General features: G+C 47.1%; 1 protein-coding gene across 1 annotated transcript; it reads left to right on the forward strand.

Moving 5' to 3' along the window:
• Positions 1–10: 10 nt before the first annotated feature.
• Positions 11–24,532, forward strand: HAUS8 (HAUS augmin like complex subunit 8). The gene is made up of 11 exons (XM_047776685.1): positions 11–252; positions 5,541–5,605; positions 9,557–9,612; positions 15,517–15,598; positions 17,557–17,649; positions 18,902–18,996; positions 19,611–19,676; positions 19,777–19,935; positions 21,203–21,347; positions 22,352–22,493; positions 24,098–24,532. Exons 1-11 carry the CDS (start codon positions 224–226, stop codon positions 24,288–24,290), a joined length of 1,125 nt encoding a protein of 374 aa, XP_047632641.1. The 5' UTR covers positions 11–223; the 3' UTR covers positions 24,291–24,532.
• Positions 24,533–24,812: the final 280 nt, after the last annotated feature.

The following is a 24,812-nucleotide window of genomic DNA, read 5'->3' on the forward strand; positions in this document are numbered from 1 at the left end:
CCGACCCGGCCCCTGCCACCGCCCCCTGCCACTGGTGGGCGAAACCAAGTGTGAGGGGAAGGCAGAGAGGCGCGCGCGGAGGAGTCGCCCGCTCTGCTTACAGCCACAGTCGTCACGGCCCGCGGCAACCCCTCCTGAGGCGTCTCAATGTGGCCTGGTCGAGGTGGGGGCGGGGGCGCGGGCGCGGACTTGAAGAGCAGGCCTTTGAGTTGAAGGCGGGAAAATGGCGGATACCTCGGGGCGTGGCGCCGGGTGAGTTGAGATGCCGCGCGTCTGGATTTGTGGGTGCCAGTGGAGGGCCATGGTCGAGCGCTAGGGACAGAAGGGCAGCAGAGTTGGGGAGCGAGGGTCCTCGGGGGGAGTCCGGATCTGACCCGTCCGAGAACTATGGAGGATGCGTAGGTTCTGGGAGGTGGGATGCAGCCCATGCGCATGCCCTGCAGCGTGGGCTCAGGACCAGAGGTTGAGTTCAAGTCCCTGGTCAAGCCTGCTAGATCCTGGGTCATCTCTGGCGAGTGGCTTAAACTTCTTTGCCTCGCTTTCCTCCGCGGGCTGATGACGCTACCGCTCAACCTTGTAGGCTTAGTGGGTGGCTTCAAAGCGTTTAAAACAGTGACTGGACCCTAAAAGTGGTCCTTTGTTATTGCAGTTATCATTTTGCAGTGGACAAAGGAGATGATGGAGTTTTAGGGAGGGAAGGTCATTTGCTCAGGCCCACACAGCAAGAGCAAGGGTTAGGGTTAGGTAACATTTCCCTGGTGCCAGGCATGATTCCAGGGCTGTGTTTATTTGTTCATTCCACAATGTTTTTTGTGCCTGTGTGAATTAAAATTGAGTAGGCCATGTGAAATCACTTTTGTTTCCTCCACCTGATCTCGGAGAGACAGGAGTGACTAATGACTTGAAGTTAGATCTTAACTGCTCAGGAATTGAACTTGGGCAGCCTGGGTGAAAACCAGGAATCCTAGCCCCTAGACCAGCTGGATGCTAGAAGCAAAATCGCCCTAATTCTTGCATCGATTGAAAGCAAGAATATTTCAAGGAGGCAAAGCCTGAGAAAACAGGCACAAAGTTTATATGACCTGTATAAACCTATAGTCCTTGTCTGGAAAATGAAGATAAAGCAGGTCAACAGTTAGGTATTTTTAGGGTTGGGAGGATTCCAAGGAAGGAGCAGAGCAGGTGGCACCCAGCCAGCATTTGTTAAAGTTGCTTCTCTCTGCTGTGCCTGGAGGCATCCCCCACCATGGCCTGGGTCTCACTTTGGTGTCCCCAGAGCCTACTACACAGAAGGAGGCTGCAGTGAGCTGAGCACGGGGACCACCACTGCTGTCACCAGTGGAGCCTGTCGTGTAACATCAGCAGGATTTACAGCATCCAGGCTCCTGCCTGGCATCCACTTGCCCAAACTGGACCCAGCTCTCCCATACCTGCCAACTAATTAGTCAGTGATTCTTAACTTCATGGAACCCAGTCCCCTATCACATCGGGCTTTGTTCTTTTTTTATTTTCATTTTTTTGTCTTTTTAGGGCCCCGCCTGTGGCATATGGAGGTTCCCAGGCTAGGGGTTGAATCAGAGCTGTAGCTGCCAGCCTACACCACAGCCACAGCAACACCAGATCCTTAACCCACTGAGCAAGGCCCAAACCCTCCATCTCATGGTTCCTAGTCGGATTCGTTTCCACTGCGCCACAATGGAAACTCCCAACAACCTAATTTTAGAACATTTTAGAACCACCAATCTGTGTTTCTGTCTCTATGGATTTGCCTCTTTTGGACATTTCACATCAGGGGAATCATACAAGCCTTATGTGCTTGGCTTCTTTGACCCAGGGTAACATTTTTGAGATTCATCTTTTTCAGCATATATCAGCACTTCATTCCTTCTTAGGGCTGAATAATATTCAGGGTTCATTATTTCTTGACAGGAGTTTTGCAGCAGACTTCTGTCCCCTGCGCCCCATCACTCATTCTCCATGACAGCAGATCCGCAACCTCAAGTGCTGTCATATGGGGCAAGGTCATCTCTGGGATGGGGGCGCCCTATGCATTATAGGGTGTTGAGCAGCATCCCTGGTCTCCACCCACTAGGCTGATAGCTGCTCCCTCTGTTGTGACAATCGCAGATGTCTTCACAGGTTTCCAAATGTCTCCCAGGAGTCAGAATTGCCCTCCAGTGAGCACCCCTGAGTGATTTGTCTGACAGATATTTATCAAGTGCCTCCTGCCTCCCAGGCTGTTAAGGGCTGAATTTTTTTTTTGTTTGTTTTTTGGGTTTATTTATTTATTTTTTTGTCTTTTCAGGGCCACACCCATGGCAAATGGAGGTTCCCAGGCTAGGGGTCCAATCGGAGCTCTAGCTGCCGGCCTATGCCACAGCCACAGCAACTTTGGATCCGAGCCGAGTCTGCAACCTACACCACACACAGCTCACAGCAATGCCGGATCCTTAACCCACTGAGCAGGACCAGGGACCCAACCCTCATCCTCATAGATGCTAGTGGGGTTCGTTAACCACTGAGCCACAACGGGAACTCCAGGGGCTGAATGTTTGTATCATCCCTCACCCCCTTCTCAGATTCTTATGTTGAAGCCCTCACCCCCTGACTGTATTTATAGATGTCACCTCTAAGGAAGTTAAGGTTAAGTGTGGTCATAAAGATGGGGCCCTAATCTAGTAGGACTGGTGTCATAAGAAAAGACTGTAGGGGGTCCCCCTTTTGGCTCAGCAGGTTAAGAACCTGACTAATATCCATGAAGATGTGGGTTCGATCCCTGGCCTCGCTCAGTGGCTTAAAGATCTGGCATTGCCCTGAGCTGTGGCATAGCTCTGGGATGTGGCTCAGCATTGCTATGGCTGTGGGGCCAGCAGCTGCAGCTGCAGTTCAACCCCTAGCCTAGGAACTTTCATATGCTGCAGGTATGGCCCTAAAAAGACAAAAAAGAGAAGAAACTGTAGACAGCTTGCACGCCGGCTCTCTCCACTTGCACACAAAGACAGTAAGAAAGTGGCTGCCCACCTTGCCTGCACCTTCATCTTAGGCTTCTAGCCACCGGAACCATGAGAAATGAAGGTCTGTTGTTTAAGCCACCCAGTCTCAAATTTTGTGATGGCAGCTCGAGCAGTGAACCCACAGGTGCTAGGGAACAGTGAGGAGCAGATGTGGTCCCTGTCCTTCTGCAACCTCAGAGCCTCTCTTCCTCCCGGCTGCTGGTGGTCGTTCTCTGACAGTGTCCATCTCCTGCTATATGTAGTGGTTCTCCACAGGCTACAGCCAGAATGCCCCCTTTTTTGCATGGCTTAGTGAGCTAAGAGTGGTTTGCACATTTTTAAATGGTTATTAAAAAAAAATCAAAAGGGGGAGTTCCCGTTGTGGCTCAGTGGTAACTAACCCGGCTAGTACCCATGAGGACGCGGGTTAGATCCCTGGCCTTGTTCAGTGGGTTAAGATCTGGCATTGCCATGAGCTGAGTGTAGGTCGCAGACACATCTTGGATCTGGTATGCTGTGGCTGTGGCCACCAGCTTCAGGTCCAATTTGACCCTTTGTCCGGGAACATCTGTATGCTGTGAGTACAGCCTTAAAAAGACCAAAAAAAAAAAAAATCAAAAGGGAGTTCCCTTGTGGCTCAGTGGATTAAAGATCCAGTGTCATCACTGCTGTGGCTCTGGTTACAGCTGTGGTGTGGGTTCTATCCCTGGCCTAGGAACTCCTGCATGCTGTGGGTGAGGCTAAAAAGAAAAATCAAAAGAATAATTTTTAAAAACTGAAGTATGAAAAAAAAATAAATAAAAAAAATAAAATTGAAGTATGGTTGATTTATAATATTGTGTTCATTTCAGGTGTACAGCAAACTATTCAGTTATACATATATATATATAAATTTTTTTCTTTTTCAGATTTTTTTCCCTTATAGGTTATTACAAAACATTAAGTATAGTTCCCTGTGCCATACAATAGGCCCTTGTTAGTTATCTGCTTTATATATAATAGTGTGTATATGTTAATCCCAAACTCCTAATATATCCCTCCCCACCCCTCTCCCCTTTGATAACCACAGGTTTGCTTTGTCTTGTAAGATTTTTTCTGTTTGTATGTAAATTCATTTGTATCTTTTTTTTTTTTAGATTCCACATATAAATGATATCCTATGATACTTGTCTTTCTCTGGCTTATTTCACCTAGTAGGATAATCTGGTTTAACCATGCTGCAAAAAGCATTATTTCATTCTTTTTATGGCCAAGTAATATTCCATTGAATATATAGCCCACATTTTTATCCATTCCTCTGTTGATGAACATTTAGGTTCCTTCCATTATCTTGGCTGTTGTGACTAGTGCCGCAGCAAACACTGGGGTGCATGTCTCTTTTCCAATTATAGTTTTCTCTGGATATATGCCCAGGAGTGGGATTGCAGGATCATATGGTAGTTCTATTTTTAGTTTTTTTAGGGACCCTCCATTCTGTTCTTCGTAATGGCTGTATTAATGTACATTTCTACCAGCAGTTTAGGGGGGTTCATAATGAGAATGACATTTTGACTCTTGAAAATTGCATGAAATTCCAATGTCACATGTCAACCAAGTTTTATTAGAACATAACCATGCCTGTTCCTTTGTGTATCGTCCGAGGCTGTTTCATGCTGGGATGGCAACGTTGAGTAGTTGCAAATGCCAGCCTGTGGCTCATAGAGATGAAAATATTTGCTGTCTGGCCCTTTACAGGAAGAGATCACTACACCCTGGGCTCTGGGAATAGTCTGAGCCCTTAAGCTGAGAATTCAGAAATCTTGTCAGCCAGGCTCAGCGTTCTCTCCTCCCCCATCCCGCATCCTCTGTCATTCTTCTCCAGCTGAGCCACAGGGCTGATCATTTCCAGTCTCCACATCATTCTCCTCTGTCCCGGTGCCCTTGGTCCTGTTGATCCTTGTCTGGGAACGTCCGTCCTTGTGTCCCTGAGCAAATGATGGTTTGTCACTCACCTTCCAACCTCCCACCCCCATCCCTTTACCTGTCTTCTCACTTGCCTGATAGGAAAATGCTGGCCATCCCTCTCCTGGAAGGAGCTTTGTTGCTTGTTCACCGCGTATCCCCAGTGGCACACAGTAGGCACATGCATGCCTGGTGAATTAATGAGATTGATTTTTTATTTTATTTTGCTTTTTATGGCCACACCTGTGGCATATGGAGGTTCCCAGACTAGGGGTTGAATCATAGCAGCAGCTGCCTGCCTACGCCACAACAATACCATATCCGAGCTGCACCTGTAACCTACAACACAGCTTGCAGCAATGCTGAATGAAGCCAGAGATTGAACCTGCATCCTCATGAATACTAGTTGGGTTCTTAACCCACTGAGCAACAATGGGAACTCTAGGATGGGGTCTTGAGGCTCTGCAAAAATACTCGCTCTTGTGGCTCAGGTGTTGGGGGTGGGGGCTGGGGCTGGGCTGTCCCGAGGAAGCCCGGGCTCCTGGCTGGCTTCCTTGAGCATCTTATCCAAACTGCATTAACAAGACCCCCGTCTCTGTCTTTTAGGAAGCCTTCCTCAGGGGGTCCCAGTACTCCTAGTGGTGCTAAGACGAGAGGGAGAAGAACACAAGGTGAGGAGAATTGCAGTCTGTCTCTTGAGCCACTGAAATAAAAAGTGATTTTTTTTTTTTTCTCCCCAATAAGTGCTTTCAAGGAAGAACAAACAGGTGAGACCAGGGGAGCTGGGGCTTTACTTCTGTGTAGTCACACCTTTGGGGATCCGGAGTCTGGTCACCCAGCCCTGTAGCCAGGGGTGCGGCAGGACCCAGTGGGGGTCATCTAGGGCCATGGGCCCTCTGGCCTTGGAGGTGGCAGGTTGTGCCCAGAACTTGTCACTCAGAAGTATGGGTGAGGAGAGTGTGATCCTAATTCATCATCAAATATCAAAGTCTGGGTCCCTGCTGTGGCGCAACAGGATCAGTGGCATCTGCAGTGCCAGGATGTAGGTTCGATCCCTGACTGGCACAATACAGTAAAGGACCTGGTGTTGCCGCAGCTGTGGGCATAGGTCACAACTGTGGCTTGGATCTGATCCTTGATGTGAGAACTCCACATGCTGCAGGGCTGCCAAAAAAGAAAAAAACAAAACCAAAAAGCATCAAAGTCTGTTTCTTCTCGCTAATCCTGTCAGTCCCTTGGCCACACTTGTGGCATATGGAGGTTTCCAGACTAGGGCTTGCCCACACGTCTGATGTCCATCCAAAGGACTGGGGTCACTGTCAGCAGTGCCCCCCTCAACTCTTAGCAGCGCCCAGTTTGAGTGGTAGACTCAGGGATCTCCCACGTTGGAGCTCAAGCCTCTGTTAGGATGAAGTATTTTCTTATGCTGTGGGCCAGTGTAGGTCTCAAGAGAACTTCCAGAATTCTAGTTCCAAAGGACTGGAGGTTTCTACCTACAGCATTGCTGGATGATCTGATCTGTAACATCTCTTATGTTTACACATGGTGCAGTTCTTGGACACAAATTATATCCGTCACCATAACATTGCTTCCGTGGGAACTCCACCACTGTTTAAAACAAACAGGTGCATTCTGGTTTTTTTTCGGAAACTCAAAACAGCTTTTTTTTTTTTTTTTTAGGGCCACATCCACAGCATGTGGAGGTTCCCAGGCTAGGGGTCGAATCGGAGCTATAGCCACCGGCCTATGCCACAGCCACAGCAACGTGGGATCCAAGTGGAGTGTGAGGCCTACCCCACAGCTCACGGCAACGCCGGATCCTTAACCCACTAGCGAGGCCAGGGATCAAATCTGCATCCTCATGGATTGTGGGTCAGGTTTGTTAACCACCGAGCCATGCCCCGAACTCCTTAAAACTGCTTTTCAACTGTGCAAGGAACTCAGAGCCTCAGATCTGTCCTAGATGAAGCAAACTCTTGATGATACTACATTTAAGGCAGGTGGTCTCCTTTGCTTGGAAATGGGGTGTCTTGCTTCCACTTTTAGAGGCCTCCTTCTTGACAGTCTGAGCCCACTCGCCATGCAGATATAGTGCTTCCCTACCTGGGGCATGCCTGGGACCACCACCAGCTCCGCATCCAGCTCCAGGTGCCCTGTTAACCATGGCTCAGGCTCGCAGTTGCTTTCCGCTCAAGCTTGCAGTTGCCACCTCTGTCCAAAGGAAGATAATGAAGGCGTGAAGATAATGAAGTTGTGGAGTGCCCATTGTGGCTCAATGGGTTAAGAACCCGACTAGTATTCATGAGGATGCGGGGTTTTTGTTTTTTGTTTTTTGTTTTTTTTGGTCTCTTTGCCTTTTTCTAGGGCTGCTCCCACAGGGCATATGGAGGTTCCCAGGCTAGGGGTTGAATCGGAGCCGTAGCCACCGGCCTACACCAGAGCCACAGCAACGCAGGATCCAAGCCATGTCTGCAACCTATACCACAGCTCATGGCAATGCCAGGTCCTCAACCCACTGAGCAAGGCCAGGGATCGAACTCGCAACCATGTGGTTCCTAGTCGGATACGTTAACCACTGCACCACAATGGGAACTCCGAGGATGCGAGTTTGATCCCTGGCCTCACTCAGTGGGTTAAGGATCTGGTGTTGCTGTGGCTGTGGTGTAGGCTGACAGCTGTAGCTCCAATTCTACCCCCTAGCCTGGGAACTTCCATATGTCTTTGGTGCTACCCTAAAAAGAGAAAAATAAATAAATAAATAAAAGATAAGACAGTTGAAATCACAGTCTCAACCAAATTGTCAAGCAGGGTGACACTGACCATGTCACTCTTCCTGGTGAAATGGGAGACACCTGAGCTCTGGGGACATCTAGGATAAGTGCGGAATCATGCATTTGACTGCTTGCTGAGCACCTGCTCCCTGCGTGGTGGTGGAACACAGCAATGAGCAAAAAGGACTAGAGTCCTTGCCCCCGGGAAGCTTGTCATCCAGGACACAGGTGAAAGGAGACACAAAGAGACACAGGGTGTGTTGGGCAGTAACAGTTGCTGCGGATAAAACAGCACGATGGGGGTTAGCTTCTGGTCCGAGGGAGGGGCTAGGTGGCGCAGAGCTGTGAAGGCAGGCAGGGGTGATGTGTGCCCGCTGGCTGGAGGAACAGGTGAGGCAAGACCTGCAAGGTGCCTGGAGGCATCCAACCTTCACCAGCTAATAGACCCACAGGACAGCCTGTCGCAGCCACCAGAGGAGCAGCCAGCCTGGAGGACATAGTGTTTCAAGGAGGAAGTGCAGTGAGCGTGGTGCCCAGTACCGCTGCTGGCTCAGGACGGGGACTGAGAATGGGCCGGTGGGCTTTGGAGCAGGGAGATCTCAGTGGTCTGGCTGAAAGGAGGTTCTTTGGTGCTGTGGTGACTGTGAGAGCCAGGCTGGGGAGTGGGGGGATTCGAGGGAAGGAGGTAGAAGAGGAAGAGGAGGTAGCATTGTGAAAAGGAACAGAGAAGTGGGGAACGGGTGAGCGGGGGTGGAGGGAGAGGAGCTGGGTCAGGGGAGAATGAACAGTGTGACCATTGGAGAGAGGAAGTGGGAAGGTGCAGGGTAGGGTGGGGGAAGAGGGGTTGCCAGGACAGTTTCCTAATGGGGTGAGGGCTGGGCACTAGCACCCTGAGTGAGGGGGTGCTTTGCTTTATGCCAAAGCACAGAGGTCTCTCCATGTAGGGGAGCCCGGGATATGGCCCTGAGCTTGGGAGGCAGCTTGATCTCCAGGTGGGAGGGTCTTTGTCTTACCAGTGAAATAGGAAACAGGTCCCCACCTGACCTGCTGACCCGAGGGATGGGTCCAGTGGAAGGCTGGTGGGAGGGTTTAGGAGAGGGGGTGGAGGAGCAGAGCAGAGCACTGTGAGTAGTCACTGGGGCTGCCGCTAGAGCCCTTGGAGATCAGAGGAACACGTGTGTTTCCTCCATCTGCCTTCAGTGTCCCAGGGGCAGGCTTAGAAGGGGACCTGGGGCTGGACTGTCGGCAGGGACACAGCTGTGTCCTAGAAAAGCACTGTGTCAGACGTGTCTCAGGGGAGCAGTCCTAAGTGGGCGAAGGGGGTGGGGACCGTAAAAGGCAGTTCCATGAGTGGGTCATAGATGGACTTGGGTGGGAGACGATTGGTTGGGGTCACGACCATAGGGAGTGATTTGGGGAGGGAGAAGGAGGCAAGCAGGTAGCCATCTCTGGAAGATTGTTCTTTCTTTCCCTGCCCTGTGCCGAGCCCACTTTCTGCTTTGACGTTTGGCACATATTTCTGATCTTCCTTGATACTAGCTCCTGTGGATCTGTTTCTGCTTCTAGCCCAAGGGCTTGTATATAGCAGGTGTCCCATAAGTGTTCTTGCATACAGTAGTTGTGCCATAAATGTTCTTGCATTCGGTAGGTATACCATATATGTTCTTGCTTACAGTCGGGGCTCCTATAATGTTCTTGCATACAGTAGGTATCTCATACTTGCTTGAGGATAAGCAGGGAGGACTGATAGCACCCAGCTCTCTGGTGGGCGGCTGGGAATCCTGGGTGCATGGTGGGTCCTCATGCTCCCATGTTGTAGTTTTGTTATAAACCACAGTGTATCCCCCACAGGTGGAAGAGTGGTGGAGTCCCGGTACTTGCAATATGAGAAGGAAGCCACCAAAAAGGTAACACTACAGTGTACATTTGAAACAGTTTGGGACAGAGTTCCAACAAACTCGAAATTCTGAGGCAGGTACAACTTGGTCTTGAAGGAAGCATTTTGGAAACACTGCCTTTGAGACTATCATTCCCTTTATGCCAAAGCATGGATCTCTGTCGTGGGTGATTACTTTGAGAATCCCTTTTTTGCAAAGCCTTGATCACTGGTGAATCATAAACTTATTCCTGTCTTTCAATCAGATAATTCCATCTCAATCCTGTCCTGAAGCAATTCTGTCTAATGCCTGGCACACAGTTCCCTGGCCTTGGCTGGTATTTTACTTTATTTTTTTGCTTTTTAGGGATGTACCCACAGCATATGGAAGTTCCCAGGCTAGGGGTATAATTGGAGCTGCAGCCCCTGGCCTACACCACAGCCACAGCCATGCCAGATTCGAGCTATATCTGTGAACTGCACCACAGCTCATGGCAACGCTGGATTCCTGACCCACTGAGTGAAGCCAGGGTTCTGACCTGCATCCTCATACATACTAGTCAGATTCATTTCCGCTGCACCTTGGCTGTTTTTTTTGTTTTGTTTTGTTTTTTTGTCTTTTTGCCTTATCTATGGCTGCACCCATGGCATATGGAGGTTCCCAGGCTAGGGGTCTAATCGGAGCTGCAGTCGCCCACCTATGCCAGAGCCACAGCAGTGCAGCATCTGAGCTGCTTCTGTGACCCACAGCACTGCAGCATCTGAGCTGCTTCTGTGACCCACAGCACAGATCACGGCAATGCTGGATCCTTAACCCATCGAGCAAGGCCAGGGATCGAACCCACAACCTCATGGTTCCTAGTCGGATTAGTTAACCACTGAGCCATGATGGGAACTCCTTGGCTGGTATTTTAAAAATATCTGTAGGTTTTTAGAGAAAGACTACGGGGGAAGAAAAGCTACATGCCTGAGTCATGCAGTATTAGAGAAGGAGGTGTTTGTTTGTTTGTTTTGGCCGTGCCTGTGGCATGGGGAAGTTCTGGGGCCAGGGATTGAACCCATGCCATAGCAGTGTCTCAAGCCACAGCAGTGACCATGCCAGATCCTTAACTGCTAGGCTACCAGGAAACTCCTAGAGGAAGAATTTAGTGACCTACCCTCTAGCCACACCATGAAAATAATGAAACTATTGACAGTGATAGCAGGAAACACTGAACTACTTGAGAGGCTGCTCTGTGTGGTGTTTAATGAAAACAGTCATTAGGAGTTCCCATTGTGGTGCAGTGGAAACGAATCCGATTAGGAACCGTGAGGTTGTGGGTTCGATCCCTGGCCTTGTTCAGTGGGTTAAAGATCCGACATTGCTATGAGCCTCTCTTAAAACCCTTTGAGTCTCCAAAAGCTTTTGCATTAAAACAATGGTTCTTGGAGTTTCCTGGTGGCCTAGTGATTAGGGTCAGTGCTTTCACTGCTGCTGTACTTCATAATTTGAATGTTGCCTGGCAAACTTGCTTATACGACCCCCATGTGTCTGCATGCTACATAGGATTTCAGATCTTTTTCTTTTTCCTTTTTTACAGCCACACCTACAGCATATGGAAGTTCCTGGACCAGGGGTTGAATGGGAGCTGCAGCTGAGGGCTACACCACAGCTGCAGCTGAGGGTCAGGACAGCATTGGATCCTTAATCCAGGGATTGAACCTGAATTCTCAAGGAGACTATGTTGGTTTCTTAAACAGTTGAGCCACAACGGGAACTCCAGGATTTTAGCTCTGTAAGACCTTCTGTTTTCTTTTCTTCTTTTTTTTTTTTTTTTCATGTTTTAAATTAAGGTGTAATTTACATAGAAGAAGCATCATTCTTTTCGGCATACAGTTCTGTGAGTTTTGACAAACACATCTAGCCCCAGACCCGCCACAAGAAAGAGAACAGTCTGTCACCACCACCTCCCTCTGCCCAAATCCTCTTGTGCTCCAAAGGAACCAGCCCCTTCCCACCCCAGGCATCCAAGATCTGCTTTCTGTCCCTGTGGCTTTGCCTTTCCAGAAGGTCATTGAAAAGATGGCGCACAGGATGTAGCCTCTTGCAGTCTGGTTGCTTTCACATAAAGTTCTCTCCCTGCCCTTGCCTGTTACAGTTAGTGCTGATTCCTTCTAATGGCTGAAGAATATTACACAGCATGGATGAACCACGCTGTGCTCAGCCATTCCCTGACAAAGGACATTTGGTTTGTTTCCTGGTTTTGGTAATTTGGAATGAAGCCACCTTAAATATTCCTTCTGGATTCCATGTGGATATGTTTTTGTTTCTCCCAGGAGGGGAATTGGAAGTAAATGTATGTTTGACTTTGTAAGAAACTGCCCCCCTCTCCAGTGGAGAGTCAGTACTTTAAGATCGACATCATTCTAGTGGGTGTAAAGTGGTATCTCATGGTGATTTGTTTTATTTATTTAATTTATTTATGTATGTATATATGTTTTTTGTCTTTTTAGGGCTGCACCCTGCAGCATATGGAGGTTCCCAGGCTAGGGGCAATCAGAGCTGTAGCCACCGGCCTACGCCAAAGCCACAGCAACGTGGGATCTGAGCCGAATCTGTGACCTACACCACAGCTCACGGCAACGAGGATCCTTAACCCACCGAGCAAGGCCAGGGATTGATCCTGCATCCTCATGGGTGCTAGTTAGATTTGTTTCCACTGAGCCATGACGGGAACTGCTCATGGTGATTTTAACTTGCTCTTCCATAACAGCTAATGATATCGATCATCTTTTCATGTGCTTATTGGCCATTCCAATACCTTTGGAGAGCTGTCCTTTCAGATCTTTTGCCCATTTAAAAAAATTGGGTTGTTTTCTCATTATTAAGTTTTTTTTTTTTCATTCTCTCCTTCCAATCTGGAAATATTAAGTTATATTTAAGCTTATACCAAGGTACAGATCTTTTTTTATTACTCAAATGAATTTATCACATCTGTAGTTGTATAATGATCATAACAATCTGATTATTGAGTTTTGAGACCTCTTTTTCTCTTTATTTTTTACATTTTATGGCTGCGCCTGCAGCATATGCAAGTTTCCAGACCAGGGATTGAATTTGAGCTGCAGCAACACTGGATCCTTTAACCCACTGTGCCAGGTTTGGGATTGAACCTGCACTTCCACAACAACTCAAGCCACTGCAGTCGGATTCTTAACCCACTGTGCCACAGTATGAACTCTGAGAGTTCTTTCTATATCCTAGATACCAACCCTTTCTGGTGATCTGCAAATATTTTCTCCCAGTGTGTGGCTTGGCTTTTCATTCTCTTAAGTATCTTGTGAAGAACAGAATTTCTTGATTTTGATGAGGTCCAGTTTATTCTGCTTTTATAGAATGTGCTTTTGTTGTCTTATCTAAGAAACCTTTGGAGTTCCCATTGTGGCTCAGTGGGTTACAAACCCAACTAGTATCCATGAGGATGTGGGTTCAATCCCTGGCCTCATTCAGTGGGCTAAGGATCCAGTGTTGCTGTGAGCTGTGGTGTAGGTTGCACACTTGGCTCAGATCTCATGTTGCTGTGACTGCAGTGTAGGCCAGCAGCTGTAGCTCTGATTTGACCCCTAGCTTGGGAACTAGGAGTCGGGGTGGCCCTAAAAAGCAAAAAAAAAAAAAAAACAAATAACTTTGCCTAACTGAAGATCATAAAGATTTTCTCCTGAGTTTTATAGTTTTAGGTTTTATATTTAGGTCTGTGATACATTTTGAATTAATCTTTGTATCTAGTGTGATGATGAAATCAGTTTTAAGTATATGGATGTCTTCTTGTTCCAACACCATTTGTTGTTTTGTTTTGTTTTTGTTTGTTTTTAGGCCACACCTGTGGCGAATGGAAGTTCCCAGGCTAAGGGTTGAATCGGAGCTGCAGCTACTAGCCTGTGCCACAGCTGCAGCAACACCAGATCCGAGCTGCATACGTGATCAGTGTACTGAAGCTCACGGCAACTCTCCTTTCCCTATTGTATTGTCTCATTACCTTTGTTGCAAAGCAATTGACTGTATGTACATATCATTTATGGACTCTGTTCTTTTCCATTGCTCTACATGTTTATCGTTAGGCCATTTCCACATTGCCCAGATTACTGTAGCTTTGTATTAAGTCTTAAAATTGGGTAGTGTGAATTATCCCACTCTATTTTTTTCCAACTGACTCTTCTAGTTCCTTTGCCTTTTTATATAAGTTTTAGAATTAGCTTGCTATTTCCCACCAAAACTTCTGGGATTTGAATTGTATCGAATCTGTGCATCAGTTTAGGGGAGAAAAACATCATAAAAACACCAAATCTTTCAATCCGTGAACATGGTACACCTCTCCATTTATTTGCTCTTCTCAGATTTTTTTCAGCAGTGTTTTGTAATTTCCAGCTGTACGACAGACCTTCCTCACGTTTGGTTAGGGTTACACTTAAGTATTTGGTGTTTTTTTTGTGCTGTTTTACAAGATCTTCTCTTTCTGTTTCCTTTCTTCCTTTTTGTGATGAATTTTTTTTTTTTTTTTTTTTTGCTTTTTAGGGCCACACCTGCGGCATATAGAGGTTCCCAGGCTAGGGGTCGAATCAGAGCTACAGCTGCTCACCTGTGCCACAGCAATGCCAGATACGAGCTGCTTCTGCAACCTACACCACAGCTCACGGCAATGCCAGATCCTTAACCCACTGAGCAAGGCCAGGGATTGAGCCCCCAACCTCATGGTTCCTAGTCAGATTCATTTCCTCTGCTCCATGATGGGAACTCCCGAAATTTTTTTTAAATTAAGAAATTCACATATAACGTGTTAGTTTTAGGTATACAATATGATGATTTGATATTTGTGTATATTGCAAAACGATCACAATAAATAGAGTTAACATCCATCACCACATAGTTATAAAAATTTTTTTCTTTGCTGAGAACTTTTCCTTTGTACTGTCCTTTAATTTTTTTTTTTTTTTTTTTTTGTGTGTCTTTTTTCTGCCATTTCTTGGGCCGCTTCCTCGGCATATGGAGGTTCCCAGGCTAGGGGTCGAATCAGAGCTGTAGCCACCGGCCTACGCCAGAGCCACAGCAACGCGGAATCCAAGCCGTGTCTGCAACCTACACCACAGCTCACGGCAATGTCGGATCCTTAACCCACTGAGCAAGGCCAGGGATCGAACCCACAACCTCATGGTTCCTAGTTGGATTCGTTAAACACTGCTCCACGACAGGAACTCCTGTCCTTTAATTTTAATTTGGAAGTTGTTCATTGCTAGAAATATCTTTTTATATTGACCCTATATCCTGCAACCTTTCTAAACTTAATAGTTTTAGTAGTGTTTTTTAGTATGTTTTGGGATTTCTCTATGTGAAGAATTGTCTCTGTAGAAGAGAGTTTTATTTCTTCTTTTGCAACCCATTTGTCTTTTATTTCTTATTCTCACACCTCCAGTGGGAGGTTGAATAGGCGTGGTGTCTGTACATGGAAACGTTCTCACTCTTCAACAGTTTTTTTTTTTTTGCTTTTATATTATTATATTATAACAGCTTGCTAGCTCCATGCATTGCTTGCTTTTTTGTATGTTTTGAATGTTAATACCTGTACAAAAGCTTTGTTTTTTCTGATGACCAAATTAATATGTTCTCTCTATAAAACTGGCCAGTGCTAAAAGGTATACAGAAAGTCAGTCATCTGTAACCTGCCATTTCTCACATCATCACCAGCCAACATTTTGGTGATTTCCTGTGTTCCGTGCATGTGAGAGTATCCTTTTTGACAAAATTAGTTTGTCCTGTATACATGCAATTAAATATCAGAATGCTTTAAGTCTGTTCTTTGCCTCAAAGTAAGAGCACATGCAGAACTCTAAGATTGCAGAGAACCCCTTCTCATGAAGGGGAGGTGTCTTGTCCCCTGAATGTCCTGTTTTCTCCTGACAGGCTCCTGCAGCAGATACGTTAAAGAACAGTGGGAAGATGCCTGAAGGTGGAAGAAAACCCAACCTCCTCCAGAAGAGCAAAGGTGCATAAAGATGGAGGGAGGCTGTGAAACAGCTCTGAGGCTTAGGAAGTGACGAGCATTAAGAAACCATAATTTAAACTCAGCTGTGATCATTTAGAAGGAGTCTGCGTTCCATTGTATGGTGTCATAGGAAATTACTTTTTTTTGAGGGAACTCCAGAAATTACTTTAAATGCCATATGTGCAAATGACAAAACGTTTGACCAGTGCAAATACAAGAAAAGTCACCATCTCCCATCTCAAGTTACCACTTCTCATCTAGGAGGCAACCACTCTTGATAGATTTTTGTTTATCTATCTAGAATTTTTTTAAAATGCTAGCATAGGAGTTCCCACTGTGGCACAACAGGTTAAGGGTCCAGCATTATCTCTGCAATGGCTGGGGTTGACACTGAGGCTCAGGTTCCATCCCTGGCCTGGCACAGTGGGTTAAGGATCTGGTACTGCTACAGCTCTGTAAGTCACAGCTTCAGCTCAGATTCAATCCCTGGCCGGGAAACTTCCATGTGCTGCAGGTGCAGCCAAAAACTAAAAATGCTAACACAAATGGGTACCATAACCTACACTTTTGTGACTTCACCCTTTTCGTTTCCACATATTTACTACTTCAACTGTATAGTTGTTCATTAAATAGTTTTTTGTTGACTTGCTAACATGACAGTGTATTTTACATACCTTTGCTTGTTCCACAGCCTTCTGGAACCTTGGCTTAATTGAAGCATGCAGTACACCAGGTGCCCATTTTAGATGGTATAAGCCATAATTTCACATTTTTAAATAGAGGCTAAAAGATGAAGGGAGCTCTCAGGGAAGATGAACAGTCCAGAAGCTACAGGAGAAAGAGGGAAAGAGCAGAGGGCAGAACGAGTATATCACATCTTAACAGGTTCTTATATCCTGAAACACAACATCTTTTCATTTTTTCATTTTTATTTAAAACTTTTTTTTATTATTATTTTTGGCTGCATCCACAGCATGCAAAAATTCCTGGGCCAGGGATCAAAGTTGAACTATAGCAGCAACCTGAGCTGCTGCAGTGACAGTGCCGATTCCTTAACTCACCATGTCACAAGGGAACTCCCTATTTTATTTTATTGAAGTATAGTTGAGTTACAATGTTATGTTAGTTTCCTTTTCTTTCTTTTTTTGTTTTTTTTCCTTTTTTTTTTGGTCTTTAGGGAGCATCCATGGCATATGGAGGTTCCCAGACAAGGGGTCGGATTGGAGCTGTAGCTACTGGCCTTCGTCACAGCCATAGCAACGTAGGATCCGATCCGCATGTGCAAACTACACTGCAGTCCATGGCAATGCTGGATCCTTGACCCACTGAACGAGGCCAGGAATCGAATCTGCGTCCTCATGGATGCTAGTCAGATTTGTTTCTCCTGAGCCATGATGGGAATACCAAACATTGTGTTAGTTTCAATATATAGCACAGTGAGTTAGTTATGCACACACACATATATATCCCTTTTTCAGATTCTTTTATAGGTTATTACAAAATATTGAGTATAGGTCCCTGTGTTTTAAAGTAGGCCCTTGTTGGTTATCTATTTTATATATAGTAGTGTGTATCTGTTAATCACAAATTCCCAGTTTATCCCTTCCCCCTTTGGTAATTATATGTGTGTTTTCTATGTCTGTGGGTCTATTTCTGTTTTGTAAATAAGTTCATTTGTACACAGCATTTTTTATTTAAAGATTTAAGATCTTTTGTTTAAGCAAAAAAGCTTATTTGTACCTTTCCGTTCTAAAGAATACCTCTCTTTTCTCGTTCTATTTTAACATATAGTCAGGTTGTTGACTAGGAATTTCCAGAGGTTTTTCAACCTTCTGTACCGCCCCCTCATAAGAAACTGAGTTTTGGGGAACAAGTGGTGCTGTATAGGAAAGTCACTTGCTTAGGTATAGAGCATCTTGCTACTGTGATGACTTCCAGGGTTCTCATTGGGCCCACAGATAGCAGTGGAATTGGCAAGGGTGACCTGCAGTCCACCTTGCTGGAAGGGCACGGCACTGCCCCGCCTGACCTGGATCTCTCGGCCATTAATGGTAAGTCATTTGCTGTACCCATCTTTTCCCCAGCTGGGGGTTGCAATGCATTTTTAAAGTCTCCTGAGATAGGCTCTCCTCACCTTAAAAATGCTTGCTTTTTTAGGGCCACACTTGCAGCATATGGAGGTTCCCAGTCTAGGGGTCCAATTGGAGCTACAGCTGCTGGCCTACGCCACAGCCACAACAACATCAGATCCAAGCCACACGTCTGTGATCTATACCACAGCTCACAACAACGCCAGATCCTCAACCCACTGAGCGAGGCCATGACCTCATAGTTCCTAGTCGGGTTCATTTCCGCTGCGCCACGATGGGAACGCCTCTTTTCTTTCTTTTTAAATTGAATTATAGTTGATTTACAATCTTGTGTTAGTTTCAGGTGTACAGCAAAGTGATTCAGTTTTTTATATATATATTTGCATAGATATATGTGTATGTATGTATAAAAACTGCACACGTTCTAAGAGGATTTGCAGAGCTTCAGTTTCCCCAAGTACAGGAAGAGAGAGAAATGTAGGATCATGTGAATATATGTATATATTCTTTTTTAGATTCTTTTTCTATATAGGCTATTACAAAATATTGAATATAGTTCCCTATGCTATACAGTAGGTCCTTGATGGTTATCTGTTTTATATATAGTAGTGTGTATTCGTTAATCCCAAATTCCTAATTTATCCCGCCCTGCCCCTTTCCCCTTTGGTAACCATAAATTTATTTTCTTTTTCTTTTCTTTTTTTCTTTGTATGGTTATATTTACATTTTATTTTATTAAAAATGTTTTTTATTAGAGGATAGTCGATTTACAATGTTCTGTCAATTTCTGCTGTACAGCAGTGACCTAGCCGTACATGTATACACATTCTTTTTCTCATATTATCTTCCATCATGTTCTATCACAAGTAAGTTTATTTCCTATGTCTGTGATTCTATTTCTGTTTTGTATCCTTTTCTTTTTAGATTCCACATAAAAGCAACGTCATATGATATTTGTCTTTCACTGGCTGCTTTATTTCACTTAGCGTGGTAATCTCTAGGTCCATCCATGTTGCAGCAAATGGCATTTCATTCTTTTTTATGGCTGAATAATATTCCATTGTGTATGTGTACCATATCTTCTTTATCCATTCCTTTGATGATGGACACTTAGGTTGCTTCCATGTCTTAGCTGTTGTACATAGTGCTGCAGTGAACATTGGGGTGCATGTATCTTTTCAACTTATAGATGAAATGCTTTTTTTGATCTTAGACAAAAGTATGGTTCGAAAGACTCCACAATTAGAAAAAACGATGTTACAGAAAACTGAGTCTTCATCATTTTCTGCCTTGAAGAAAAAGAGCCCAGTAAGTGTCTGAAATGAGAGGGAAGCCACTATAGCAGGCCGGCTAACTGTGATCTAACTCCTGTCCCGAACCAGGTACCTCTCGAGGACCTGGAGCTCCAAGAGCGGACAAGCCAGCCATGCCTTTTAGAATAAAAACAGCACATGTTCTAAGGGGATTCTCAGAGCTTCAGCTTCCCCAAGTACACGTACAGGAGGAGATAGAAATGCAGGATCATGTGAAAAATGAGATTGGGGCCTTGTTTGCTGGTGCCTTGGCAAAGGAAGCTCTAGGCCAAGCCCTGTCCCTGGTAGGGAGGACAGCTGGGCTGTGGCTCAACAGGTGGGATCCCAAGTCCTGGTTCTGGTGAGGTATCCAGTTGGTGGGTGCCACCAGCTGGTGCTTGACTGCCCAGCCACCAGGAAGAGACCAAACCATCCTCATCCTTTTCAGAGGTCCCAAAAGACTAAATGAAAAAATAGAAACAATGAACGTATTGATGCACAGTCAAGAATTGCTGAATGACAGATTTAAAGAAAGTACCTGTGGGTTAGGGTTCTGCCCCTCCCCGGGGGAGAGAGCTGGATTTATACCAGTTCATGGGGAACCAGGAGTATCTTTTTCTTCTCCTTAAGGATCTTTCCCAAGCGATGGAAATGGTGGAATCCCAGACACTGCTCCTGAGTCTACTGGCCTTGAAGGTGAGGGCAGAGCCTCTTTCATGCCTGTTGCAGGTGGAAGGGCAGCCACTCTCGGCCGCTCAGTCCCCTCTGGCCTGAGCTTTTGTTTTTTGCTTCCTAGATGGAGAATGGTCTTGCAGCATTCGAAGAAAAGGCAGAGAAGAATCTATTACTAATGTGCAAAGAGAAGGAGAAGCTACAGAAAAAGACCCATGAGCTGAAGCGCAAACTTCTCCTCTGTCAGAGGAAGCGGGAGCTGACGGATGTCCTAGACGCACAGGTCAGGGGTGACCATGGCCTCTGAGCCACGTGTCCTGGCAGCATCCATCCACCAGGGCGGAAGGGGTGCAGTTTGGAGGGAGCCCTTATGTGGATGGTGGGTGTCCCTCTTCACCTGCGCTAACCCCGTGCCTGGCTTCTGATACCATGAGCGTTACCGTGGGACAGTTTCCCAGAGGATGTGTGTCCTTTCAGTACACACAGACCCAAATTCTTCAGGCACCCAGGCCTTGTGCCCAGTGACACAGAGACGCTCTCTGGGCCTGCCCAGGTGGACCGGGGAGCTGGTGGGAGACTCGGTGCTGGTGTGGTCAGTGCTGGGATAGGGGTGTCCAGGGAAGGTCACAGTGAACCCCGGGAATCTAGAAAGGGCCAATCAGGGAATAGGGCTCCTCATCTGGTAGGTGTGAGTCCTGGGGCCGCTGTAACGAAGGACCCCAGGCTGGGCAGTGGCTTAAACAATTAACATGTATTTTCTCTCAGTTCTGGAGGCTCTAAGTCTGAGGTCAAGGTGTGGGCCAGGTTGGTTCCTTCCCAGGGCCAGGAGGCTGTGGTATCCCGGTCCCTCCCTTTGGCCTGTAGATGGCCGTTTTCTCCTCCATCTCTTCACCAGGCCCTCTCCCCACGGGCCCCTGTCTCCACATTTCCCCCTTTTGTAAGCACACCAGTCATACTGATCAGGGCCCACCTTAATAATCCCACCTTAACTGGATACAGTCTCTGCAAAATCTCCAGATCAGATCACATTCTGAGGCACTGGGGGTTGGGATGTCAACGGAGGGATTTGTGAGGACACAATTCAGCCCTTAACATGCAGCACATGCATGTGAGCTCACCCCGTGGCCAGGCCCCGAGCTGAGAGTCGGGTCCCTGTCGTCATGGAACTCACAGTAGAAGGGAAAGAAAAGGCAATTAAATAAATCAGTGATTTGTTATACCCCCCAGGCACCATGTACAAGGGAAAAGTCGGTGGCCGGGCATGGCCATGGTGGAGGGCAGGCATGTCAGCTCAGTTCTCTGACTTTCCCCGGTCCACTGTGATCCCAGTTGAGGGCCCGGCCCTGGAATGTACTGGAACGCTGACACACGTTCCTGATGAGGAGGCCTGGGCAAACTTGCTCCTGAGCTGCACCTTTGAAGCTTCTGGGAAGATTCCCTAGGACATGTGGCAGACTGCATCTGAACCTCACCCATGCTGCCCATTAAGCTTCCTGGGAGGTGAGTGCAGGGTCTCTGCCTCACAGGCCCCTTCCCCGCCCCTCCTGCAGATCGAGATGCTCAGCCCCTTTGAGGCCGTGGCCAGCCGCTTCAAGGAGCAGTACAAGACGTTTGCCACCGCCCTGGACACTACGAGGCACGAACTGCCTGTGAGATCGATCCACCTGAAAGATGGAGACGGGCAGCGGCTCTTGGGTAGGAAATGGGCTGGGCAAGGGGTGGGGCAAACCGCCGACTGTGTGCTGGTGTCTCCTGTGTGCTGGGCACCTTTATCCCTTGGTGTCATGTCACAGGCCTCCTCTCAGATGGCGTGTCCCCCATCAAATGGCCGAGGACCTGGGGGGCTGGCATGGCTGCAGTTTGTCCAGGGTGGTGCCCTGAGTAAGGACTGTGTTGGGATTAGAACCCAGGTCTGCAGGACCTGCCCGTGACTTCTCCTGCTGGAAAGCATCCTGGGGGGGTTCCTTGGGCAGGTCTACAGAAGTGCTTTGGTGCCTGGGAGGTATGGGGGTTGACAGGGCCATCTGTCCTGCCTTCTTCACTTTTTTTTTCTTTTTGGGACCACACCTGTAGTATATGGAAGTTCCCAGGCTAGGGCTCGAATCAGAGCTGCAGGTACCAGCCTATGCCACAGCCATAGCAATGAGGGATCCAAACTATATCTGTAACCTACACCACAGCTTATAGCAACACGGGATCCTTAATCCACTGATCGAAGCCAGGGATCGAACCCGCATCCTCACAGATACTGATCAGGTTCGTTTCCACTGAGCCACAGTAGGAACTCATAGATTTGTTTCTGTCGAGGACACTAACATGGCATTCCAGTTGTGTTCCTGTGACCGACTGTACGCAAACATGCCTGAGCCACTGTCTCATGCCCCAGTGATCTCAGGCAAGGGGGCACAGAGGCGATACCAGTGCACGAATGTTAAGAATCCAACTATAGTGGCTGTGGTTCCTGCAGAGACGCGTTTTTGATCCCCGACCCGGCACAGTGGGTTAAAAGGATTTGATGTTGCTGGAACTGCGGTGCAGGTTGTGGCTGCAGCTTGGATTCCATCCCTGGCTCCATATGCTGTGGGTGTGTTCATAAAAAATTTTTTTTTAAAAAAGAAAAATCTAGTTGGCCACCAAGCTTATGCATCTGTTGTTTGGGGTGCCTTGAAACCATGGCTGACACCCCTTTTCCCCTCCAGATGAATTGCAGCCAGAATTGATGACCACGCGCCATCTGCTGGGAGAACTTGGCATCGGCAGCTCAGAGGAAAACGTGAAGGCTTTGGACCTGCTGAGCGAACTCAAGGAAGTGACCCAGATGAAGGATCTGGAGCTCCGAAGGTACTGCAGAAAATATTGTAAGAAAAAGAAGAGTTCCCTCTGTGGCTCAGCAGGTTAAGAACCCGACTAGTATCCTTGAGGAGTAAGGTTCAATCCCTGGCCTCACTCAGTGGGTTAAGGATCCGATGTTGCCATGAGCTGTGGTGTAGATCACAGGTGTGGCTCAGATCTGTGGTTGCTGTGGCTCTATTTTGACCCCTAGCTTGGGAACTTCCATATGCCACGAGTGTGGCCCTTAAAAGAAAAAAAAAAGAAAAGAAAAAGATAGTCTTCTTTCCTGCAACTGTTGGGCAGAGATGAGCTATTGGCAGCTACACTGTGGAGGGTGTGCTGCCTTCCAGAGGGTGGGCAGCTCCAGTGTTTATCAGAGGCCGAGGGTATCAGGTCCAGCAAGGCAGGGGGAGGGGAATGGGCAGGATGCCTTCAACCAACCAGAACCCTGGTGAGAAAATAGAAAGAGGTGTATCAGTTCCTCAGAGTAACACAGACCAGGGGCCCTTGGATTGGTCTATTCATGCTCTCAATATTTTTCAGGGTTGGGGCTCTAGGAGGTCTTAGAACTTCTTATTGATGTGTAAATAATATAGAAAAGCCTCAGATTGTAATAATGCCTCTTGATGGCTTTCATGACAGGCACCCTGTGTAACCTATGCCCAGGTCCATGTAGCCCAAGGCTGGCCCCCCAAAGCCACCCTGCCCCCTTCTCCCTCATCCAGGACATTTCTAACCATGGGGCGTTCCTCCACATCTTCCAAAAAAGAATTTAGTTTTCTTCTCCTTTGCTTTTTTTGGTTTTTTGGTGGGTTTTTGTTTGTTTGTTTGTTTTTTGTCTTTTTAGAGCCACACTAGTGGCATATGGAGGTTCCCAGGCTAGGGGTCCAGTTAGAGCTGTAGACACTGGCCTATGCCACAGCTACAGCAACGCAGGCTCCAAGCCAAGTCTTTGACCTACACCACAGCTCACAGCAATGCTGGATCCTTAACCCACCGAGTGAGGCCAGGGATTGAACCTGCGTCCTTATGGATACTAGTCGGCTTCTTAACCCACTAAGCCACAACGGGAACTCCTAGTTCTCTTCTCTCTTATGAGGCCAAATGTCCTTCCTGAAGGGCCTGAAAGGTTGGAAAAGTCCTCGTGATGGACACAAGTGTAATGGCATCTCCATTTCTCTGTGCCCCGGGATGAAATCAGGACACACCAAAGGCTGCTAGGTGGCCAGGGTCACAGGTGCAGATGGGGAAAAGTGTTGTTTTGTGCTGATTTTCTACCTTCCTTTATGTTGTATGAGCACCAGGCCACTCCCCGTTCATGGTTCTGTCTCCCACTCCTGGGATAGTTCCTGGAGAGAGGTGTTGATACGTCGTAAATATTTGTTGAGTAAAGGATTCTTTTCTTTCACACCTTCCCTGTCCTGCTGTCAGGGTTTCCTTCGTTGACTTCTGTTCAGACAAAGCTTATCCACCACTGCTGCTTCCCCACGAGTCCAGGGAAGGTCACCCTGAACCTGCCTCCATCACGTGGCAGCTGTGATGGGGCTTGGGCTATGCCAGGTGCCCAGGGATGGAGGGTAAAAAAATCTGTCATCATCCTCTTCTTTGCACAGGAGCTTTGCCCAGGTTCTGGAACTCTCCGCCCAGGCGAGTAAAGAAGCAGCCTTAATCAACCAGGAGGTCTGGGAAGAGGCCCAGGGCTCCAAGGCCTCCAGCCAGTGGTATTTCAATCCCGAAGAGGCCACCGGTGGGGAAACTCGAGGTGAGCCTGGGAGCCTACTCCTCCCGGGCCACGATGAGCTGTGAATCCACCTGCAAGCCATGTCCCCCTGGGAATGGGCGGGGGGGGAGCCCATGCTGTGCCTCCTGTTGGGGGTGGGGGTGGGGAACCTGCAGTGACCCACGTGTAATATTCTGGAAACTTAAGCACTTTATGTACTTAGTCTAGTTGTATAGCTGTTTTTGTATGATAATCTCATTTGCTATTTAACAAAACAGTTTTGCAGTTGAACCTTGGTAATTTAACAAATAAAACTATTCTGCAGTTGCACCTGTTTTGCAGTTTTTTCTGCATGAGGGGCAGGAGTAGGCGCATGTTGTCCCCTCTTATTCCGAACAGTTGGTACTGAGCCTTGGAACCTCCAAGACGTGATAAGAACAACCGTCCCTTGAACACCGTGGGTTTGAACTGTGGGTCCACTTATACGTGGATGTTTTTTGATAGTAAATACTAGAGCCTTACATAATCCGAGGTTGGTTGAATCCATAATTCGGAACTGTACATTCTGAGGGCTGACTATAAGGTCTCTGCCGATTTTCAACCGCACA

The sequence above is a fragment of the Phacochoerus africanus genome, chromosome 4 (genome assembly GCF_016906955.1).
Source record: "Phacochoerus africanus isolate WHEZ1 chromosome 4, ROS_Pafr_v1, whole genome shotgun sequence".
NCBI classification, from domain to species: Eukaryota; Metazoa; Chordata; class Mammalia; order Artiodactyla; family Suidae; genus Phacochoerus; species Phacochoerus africanus.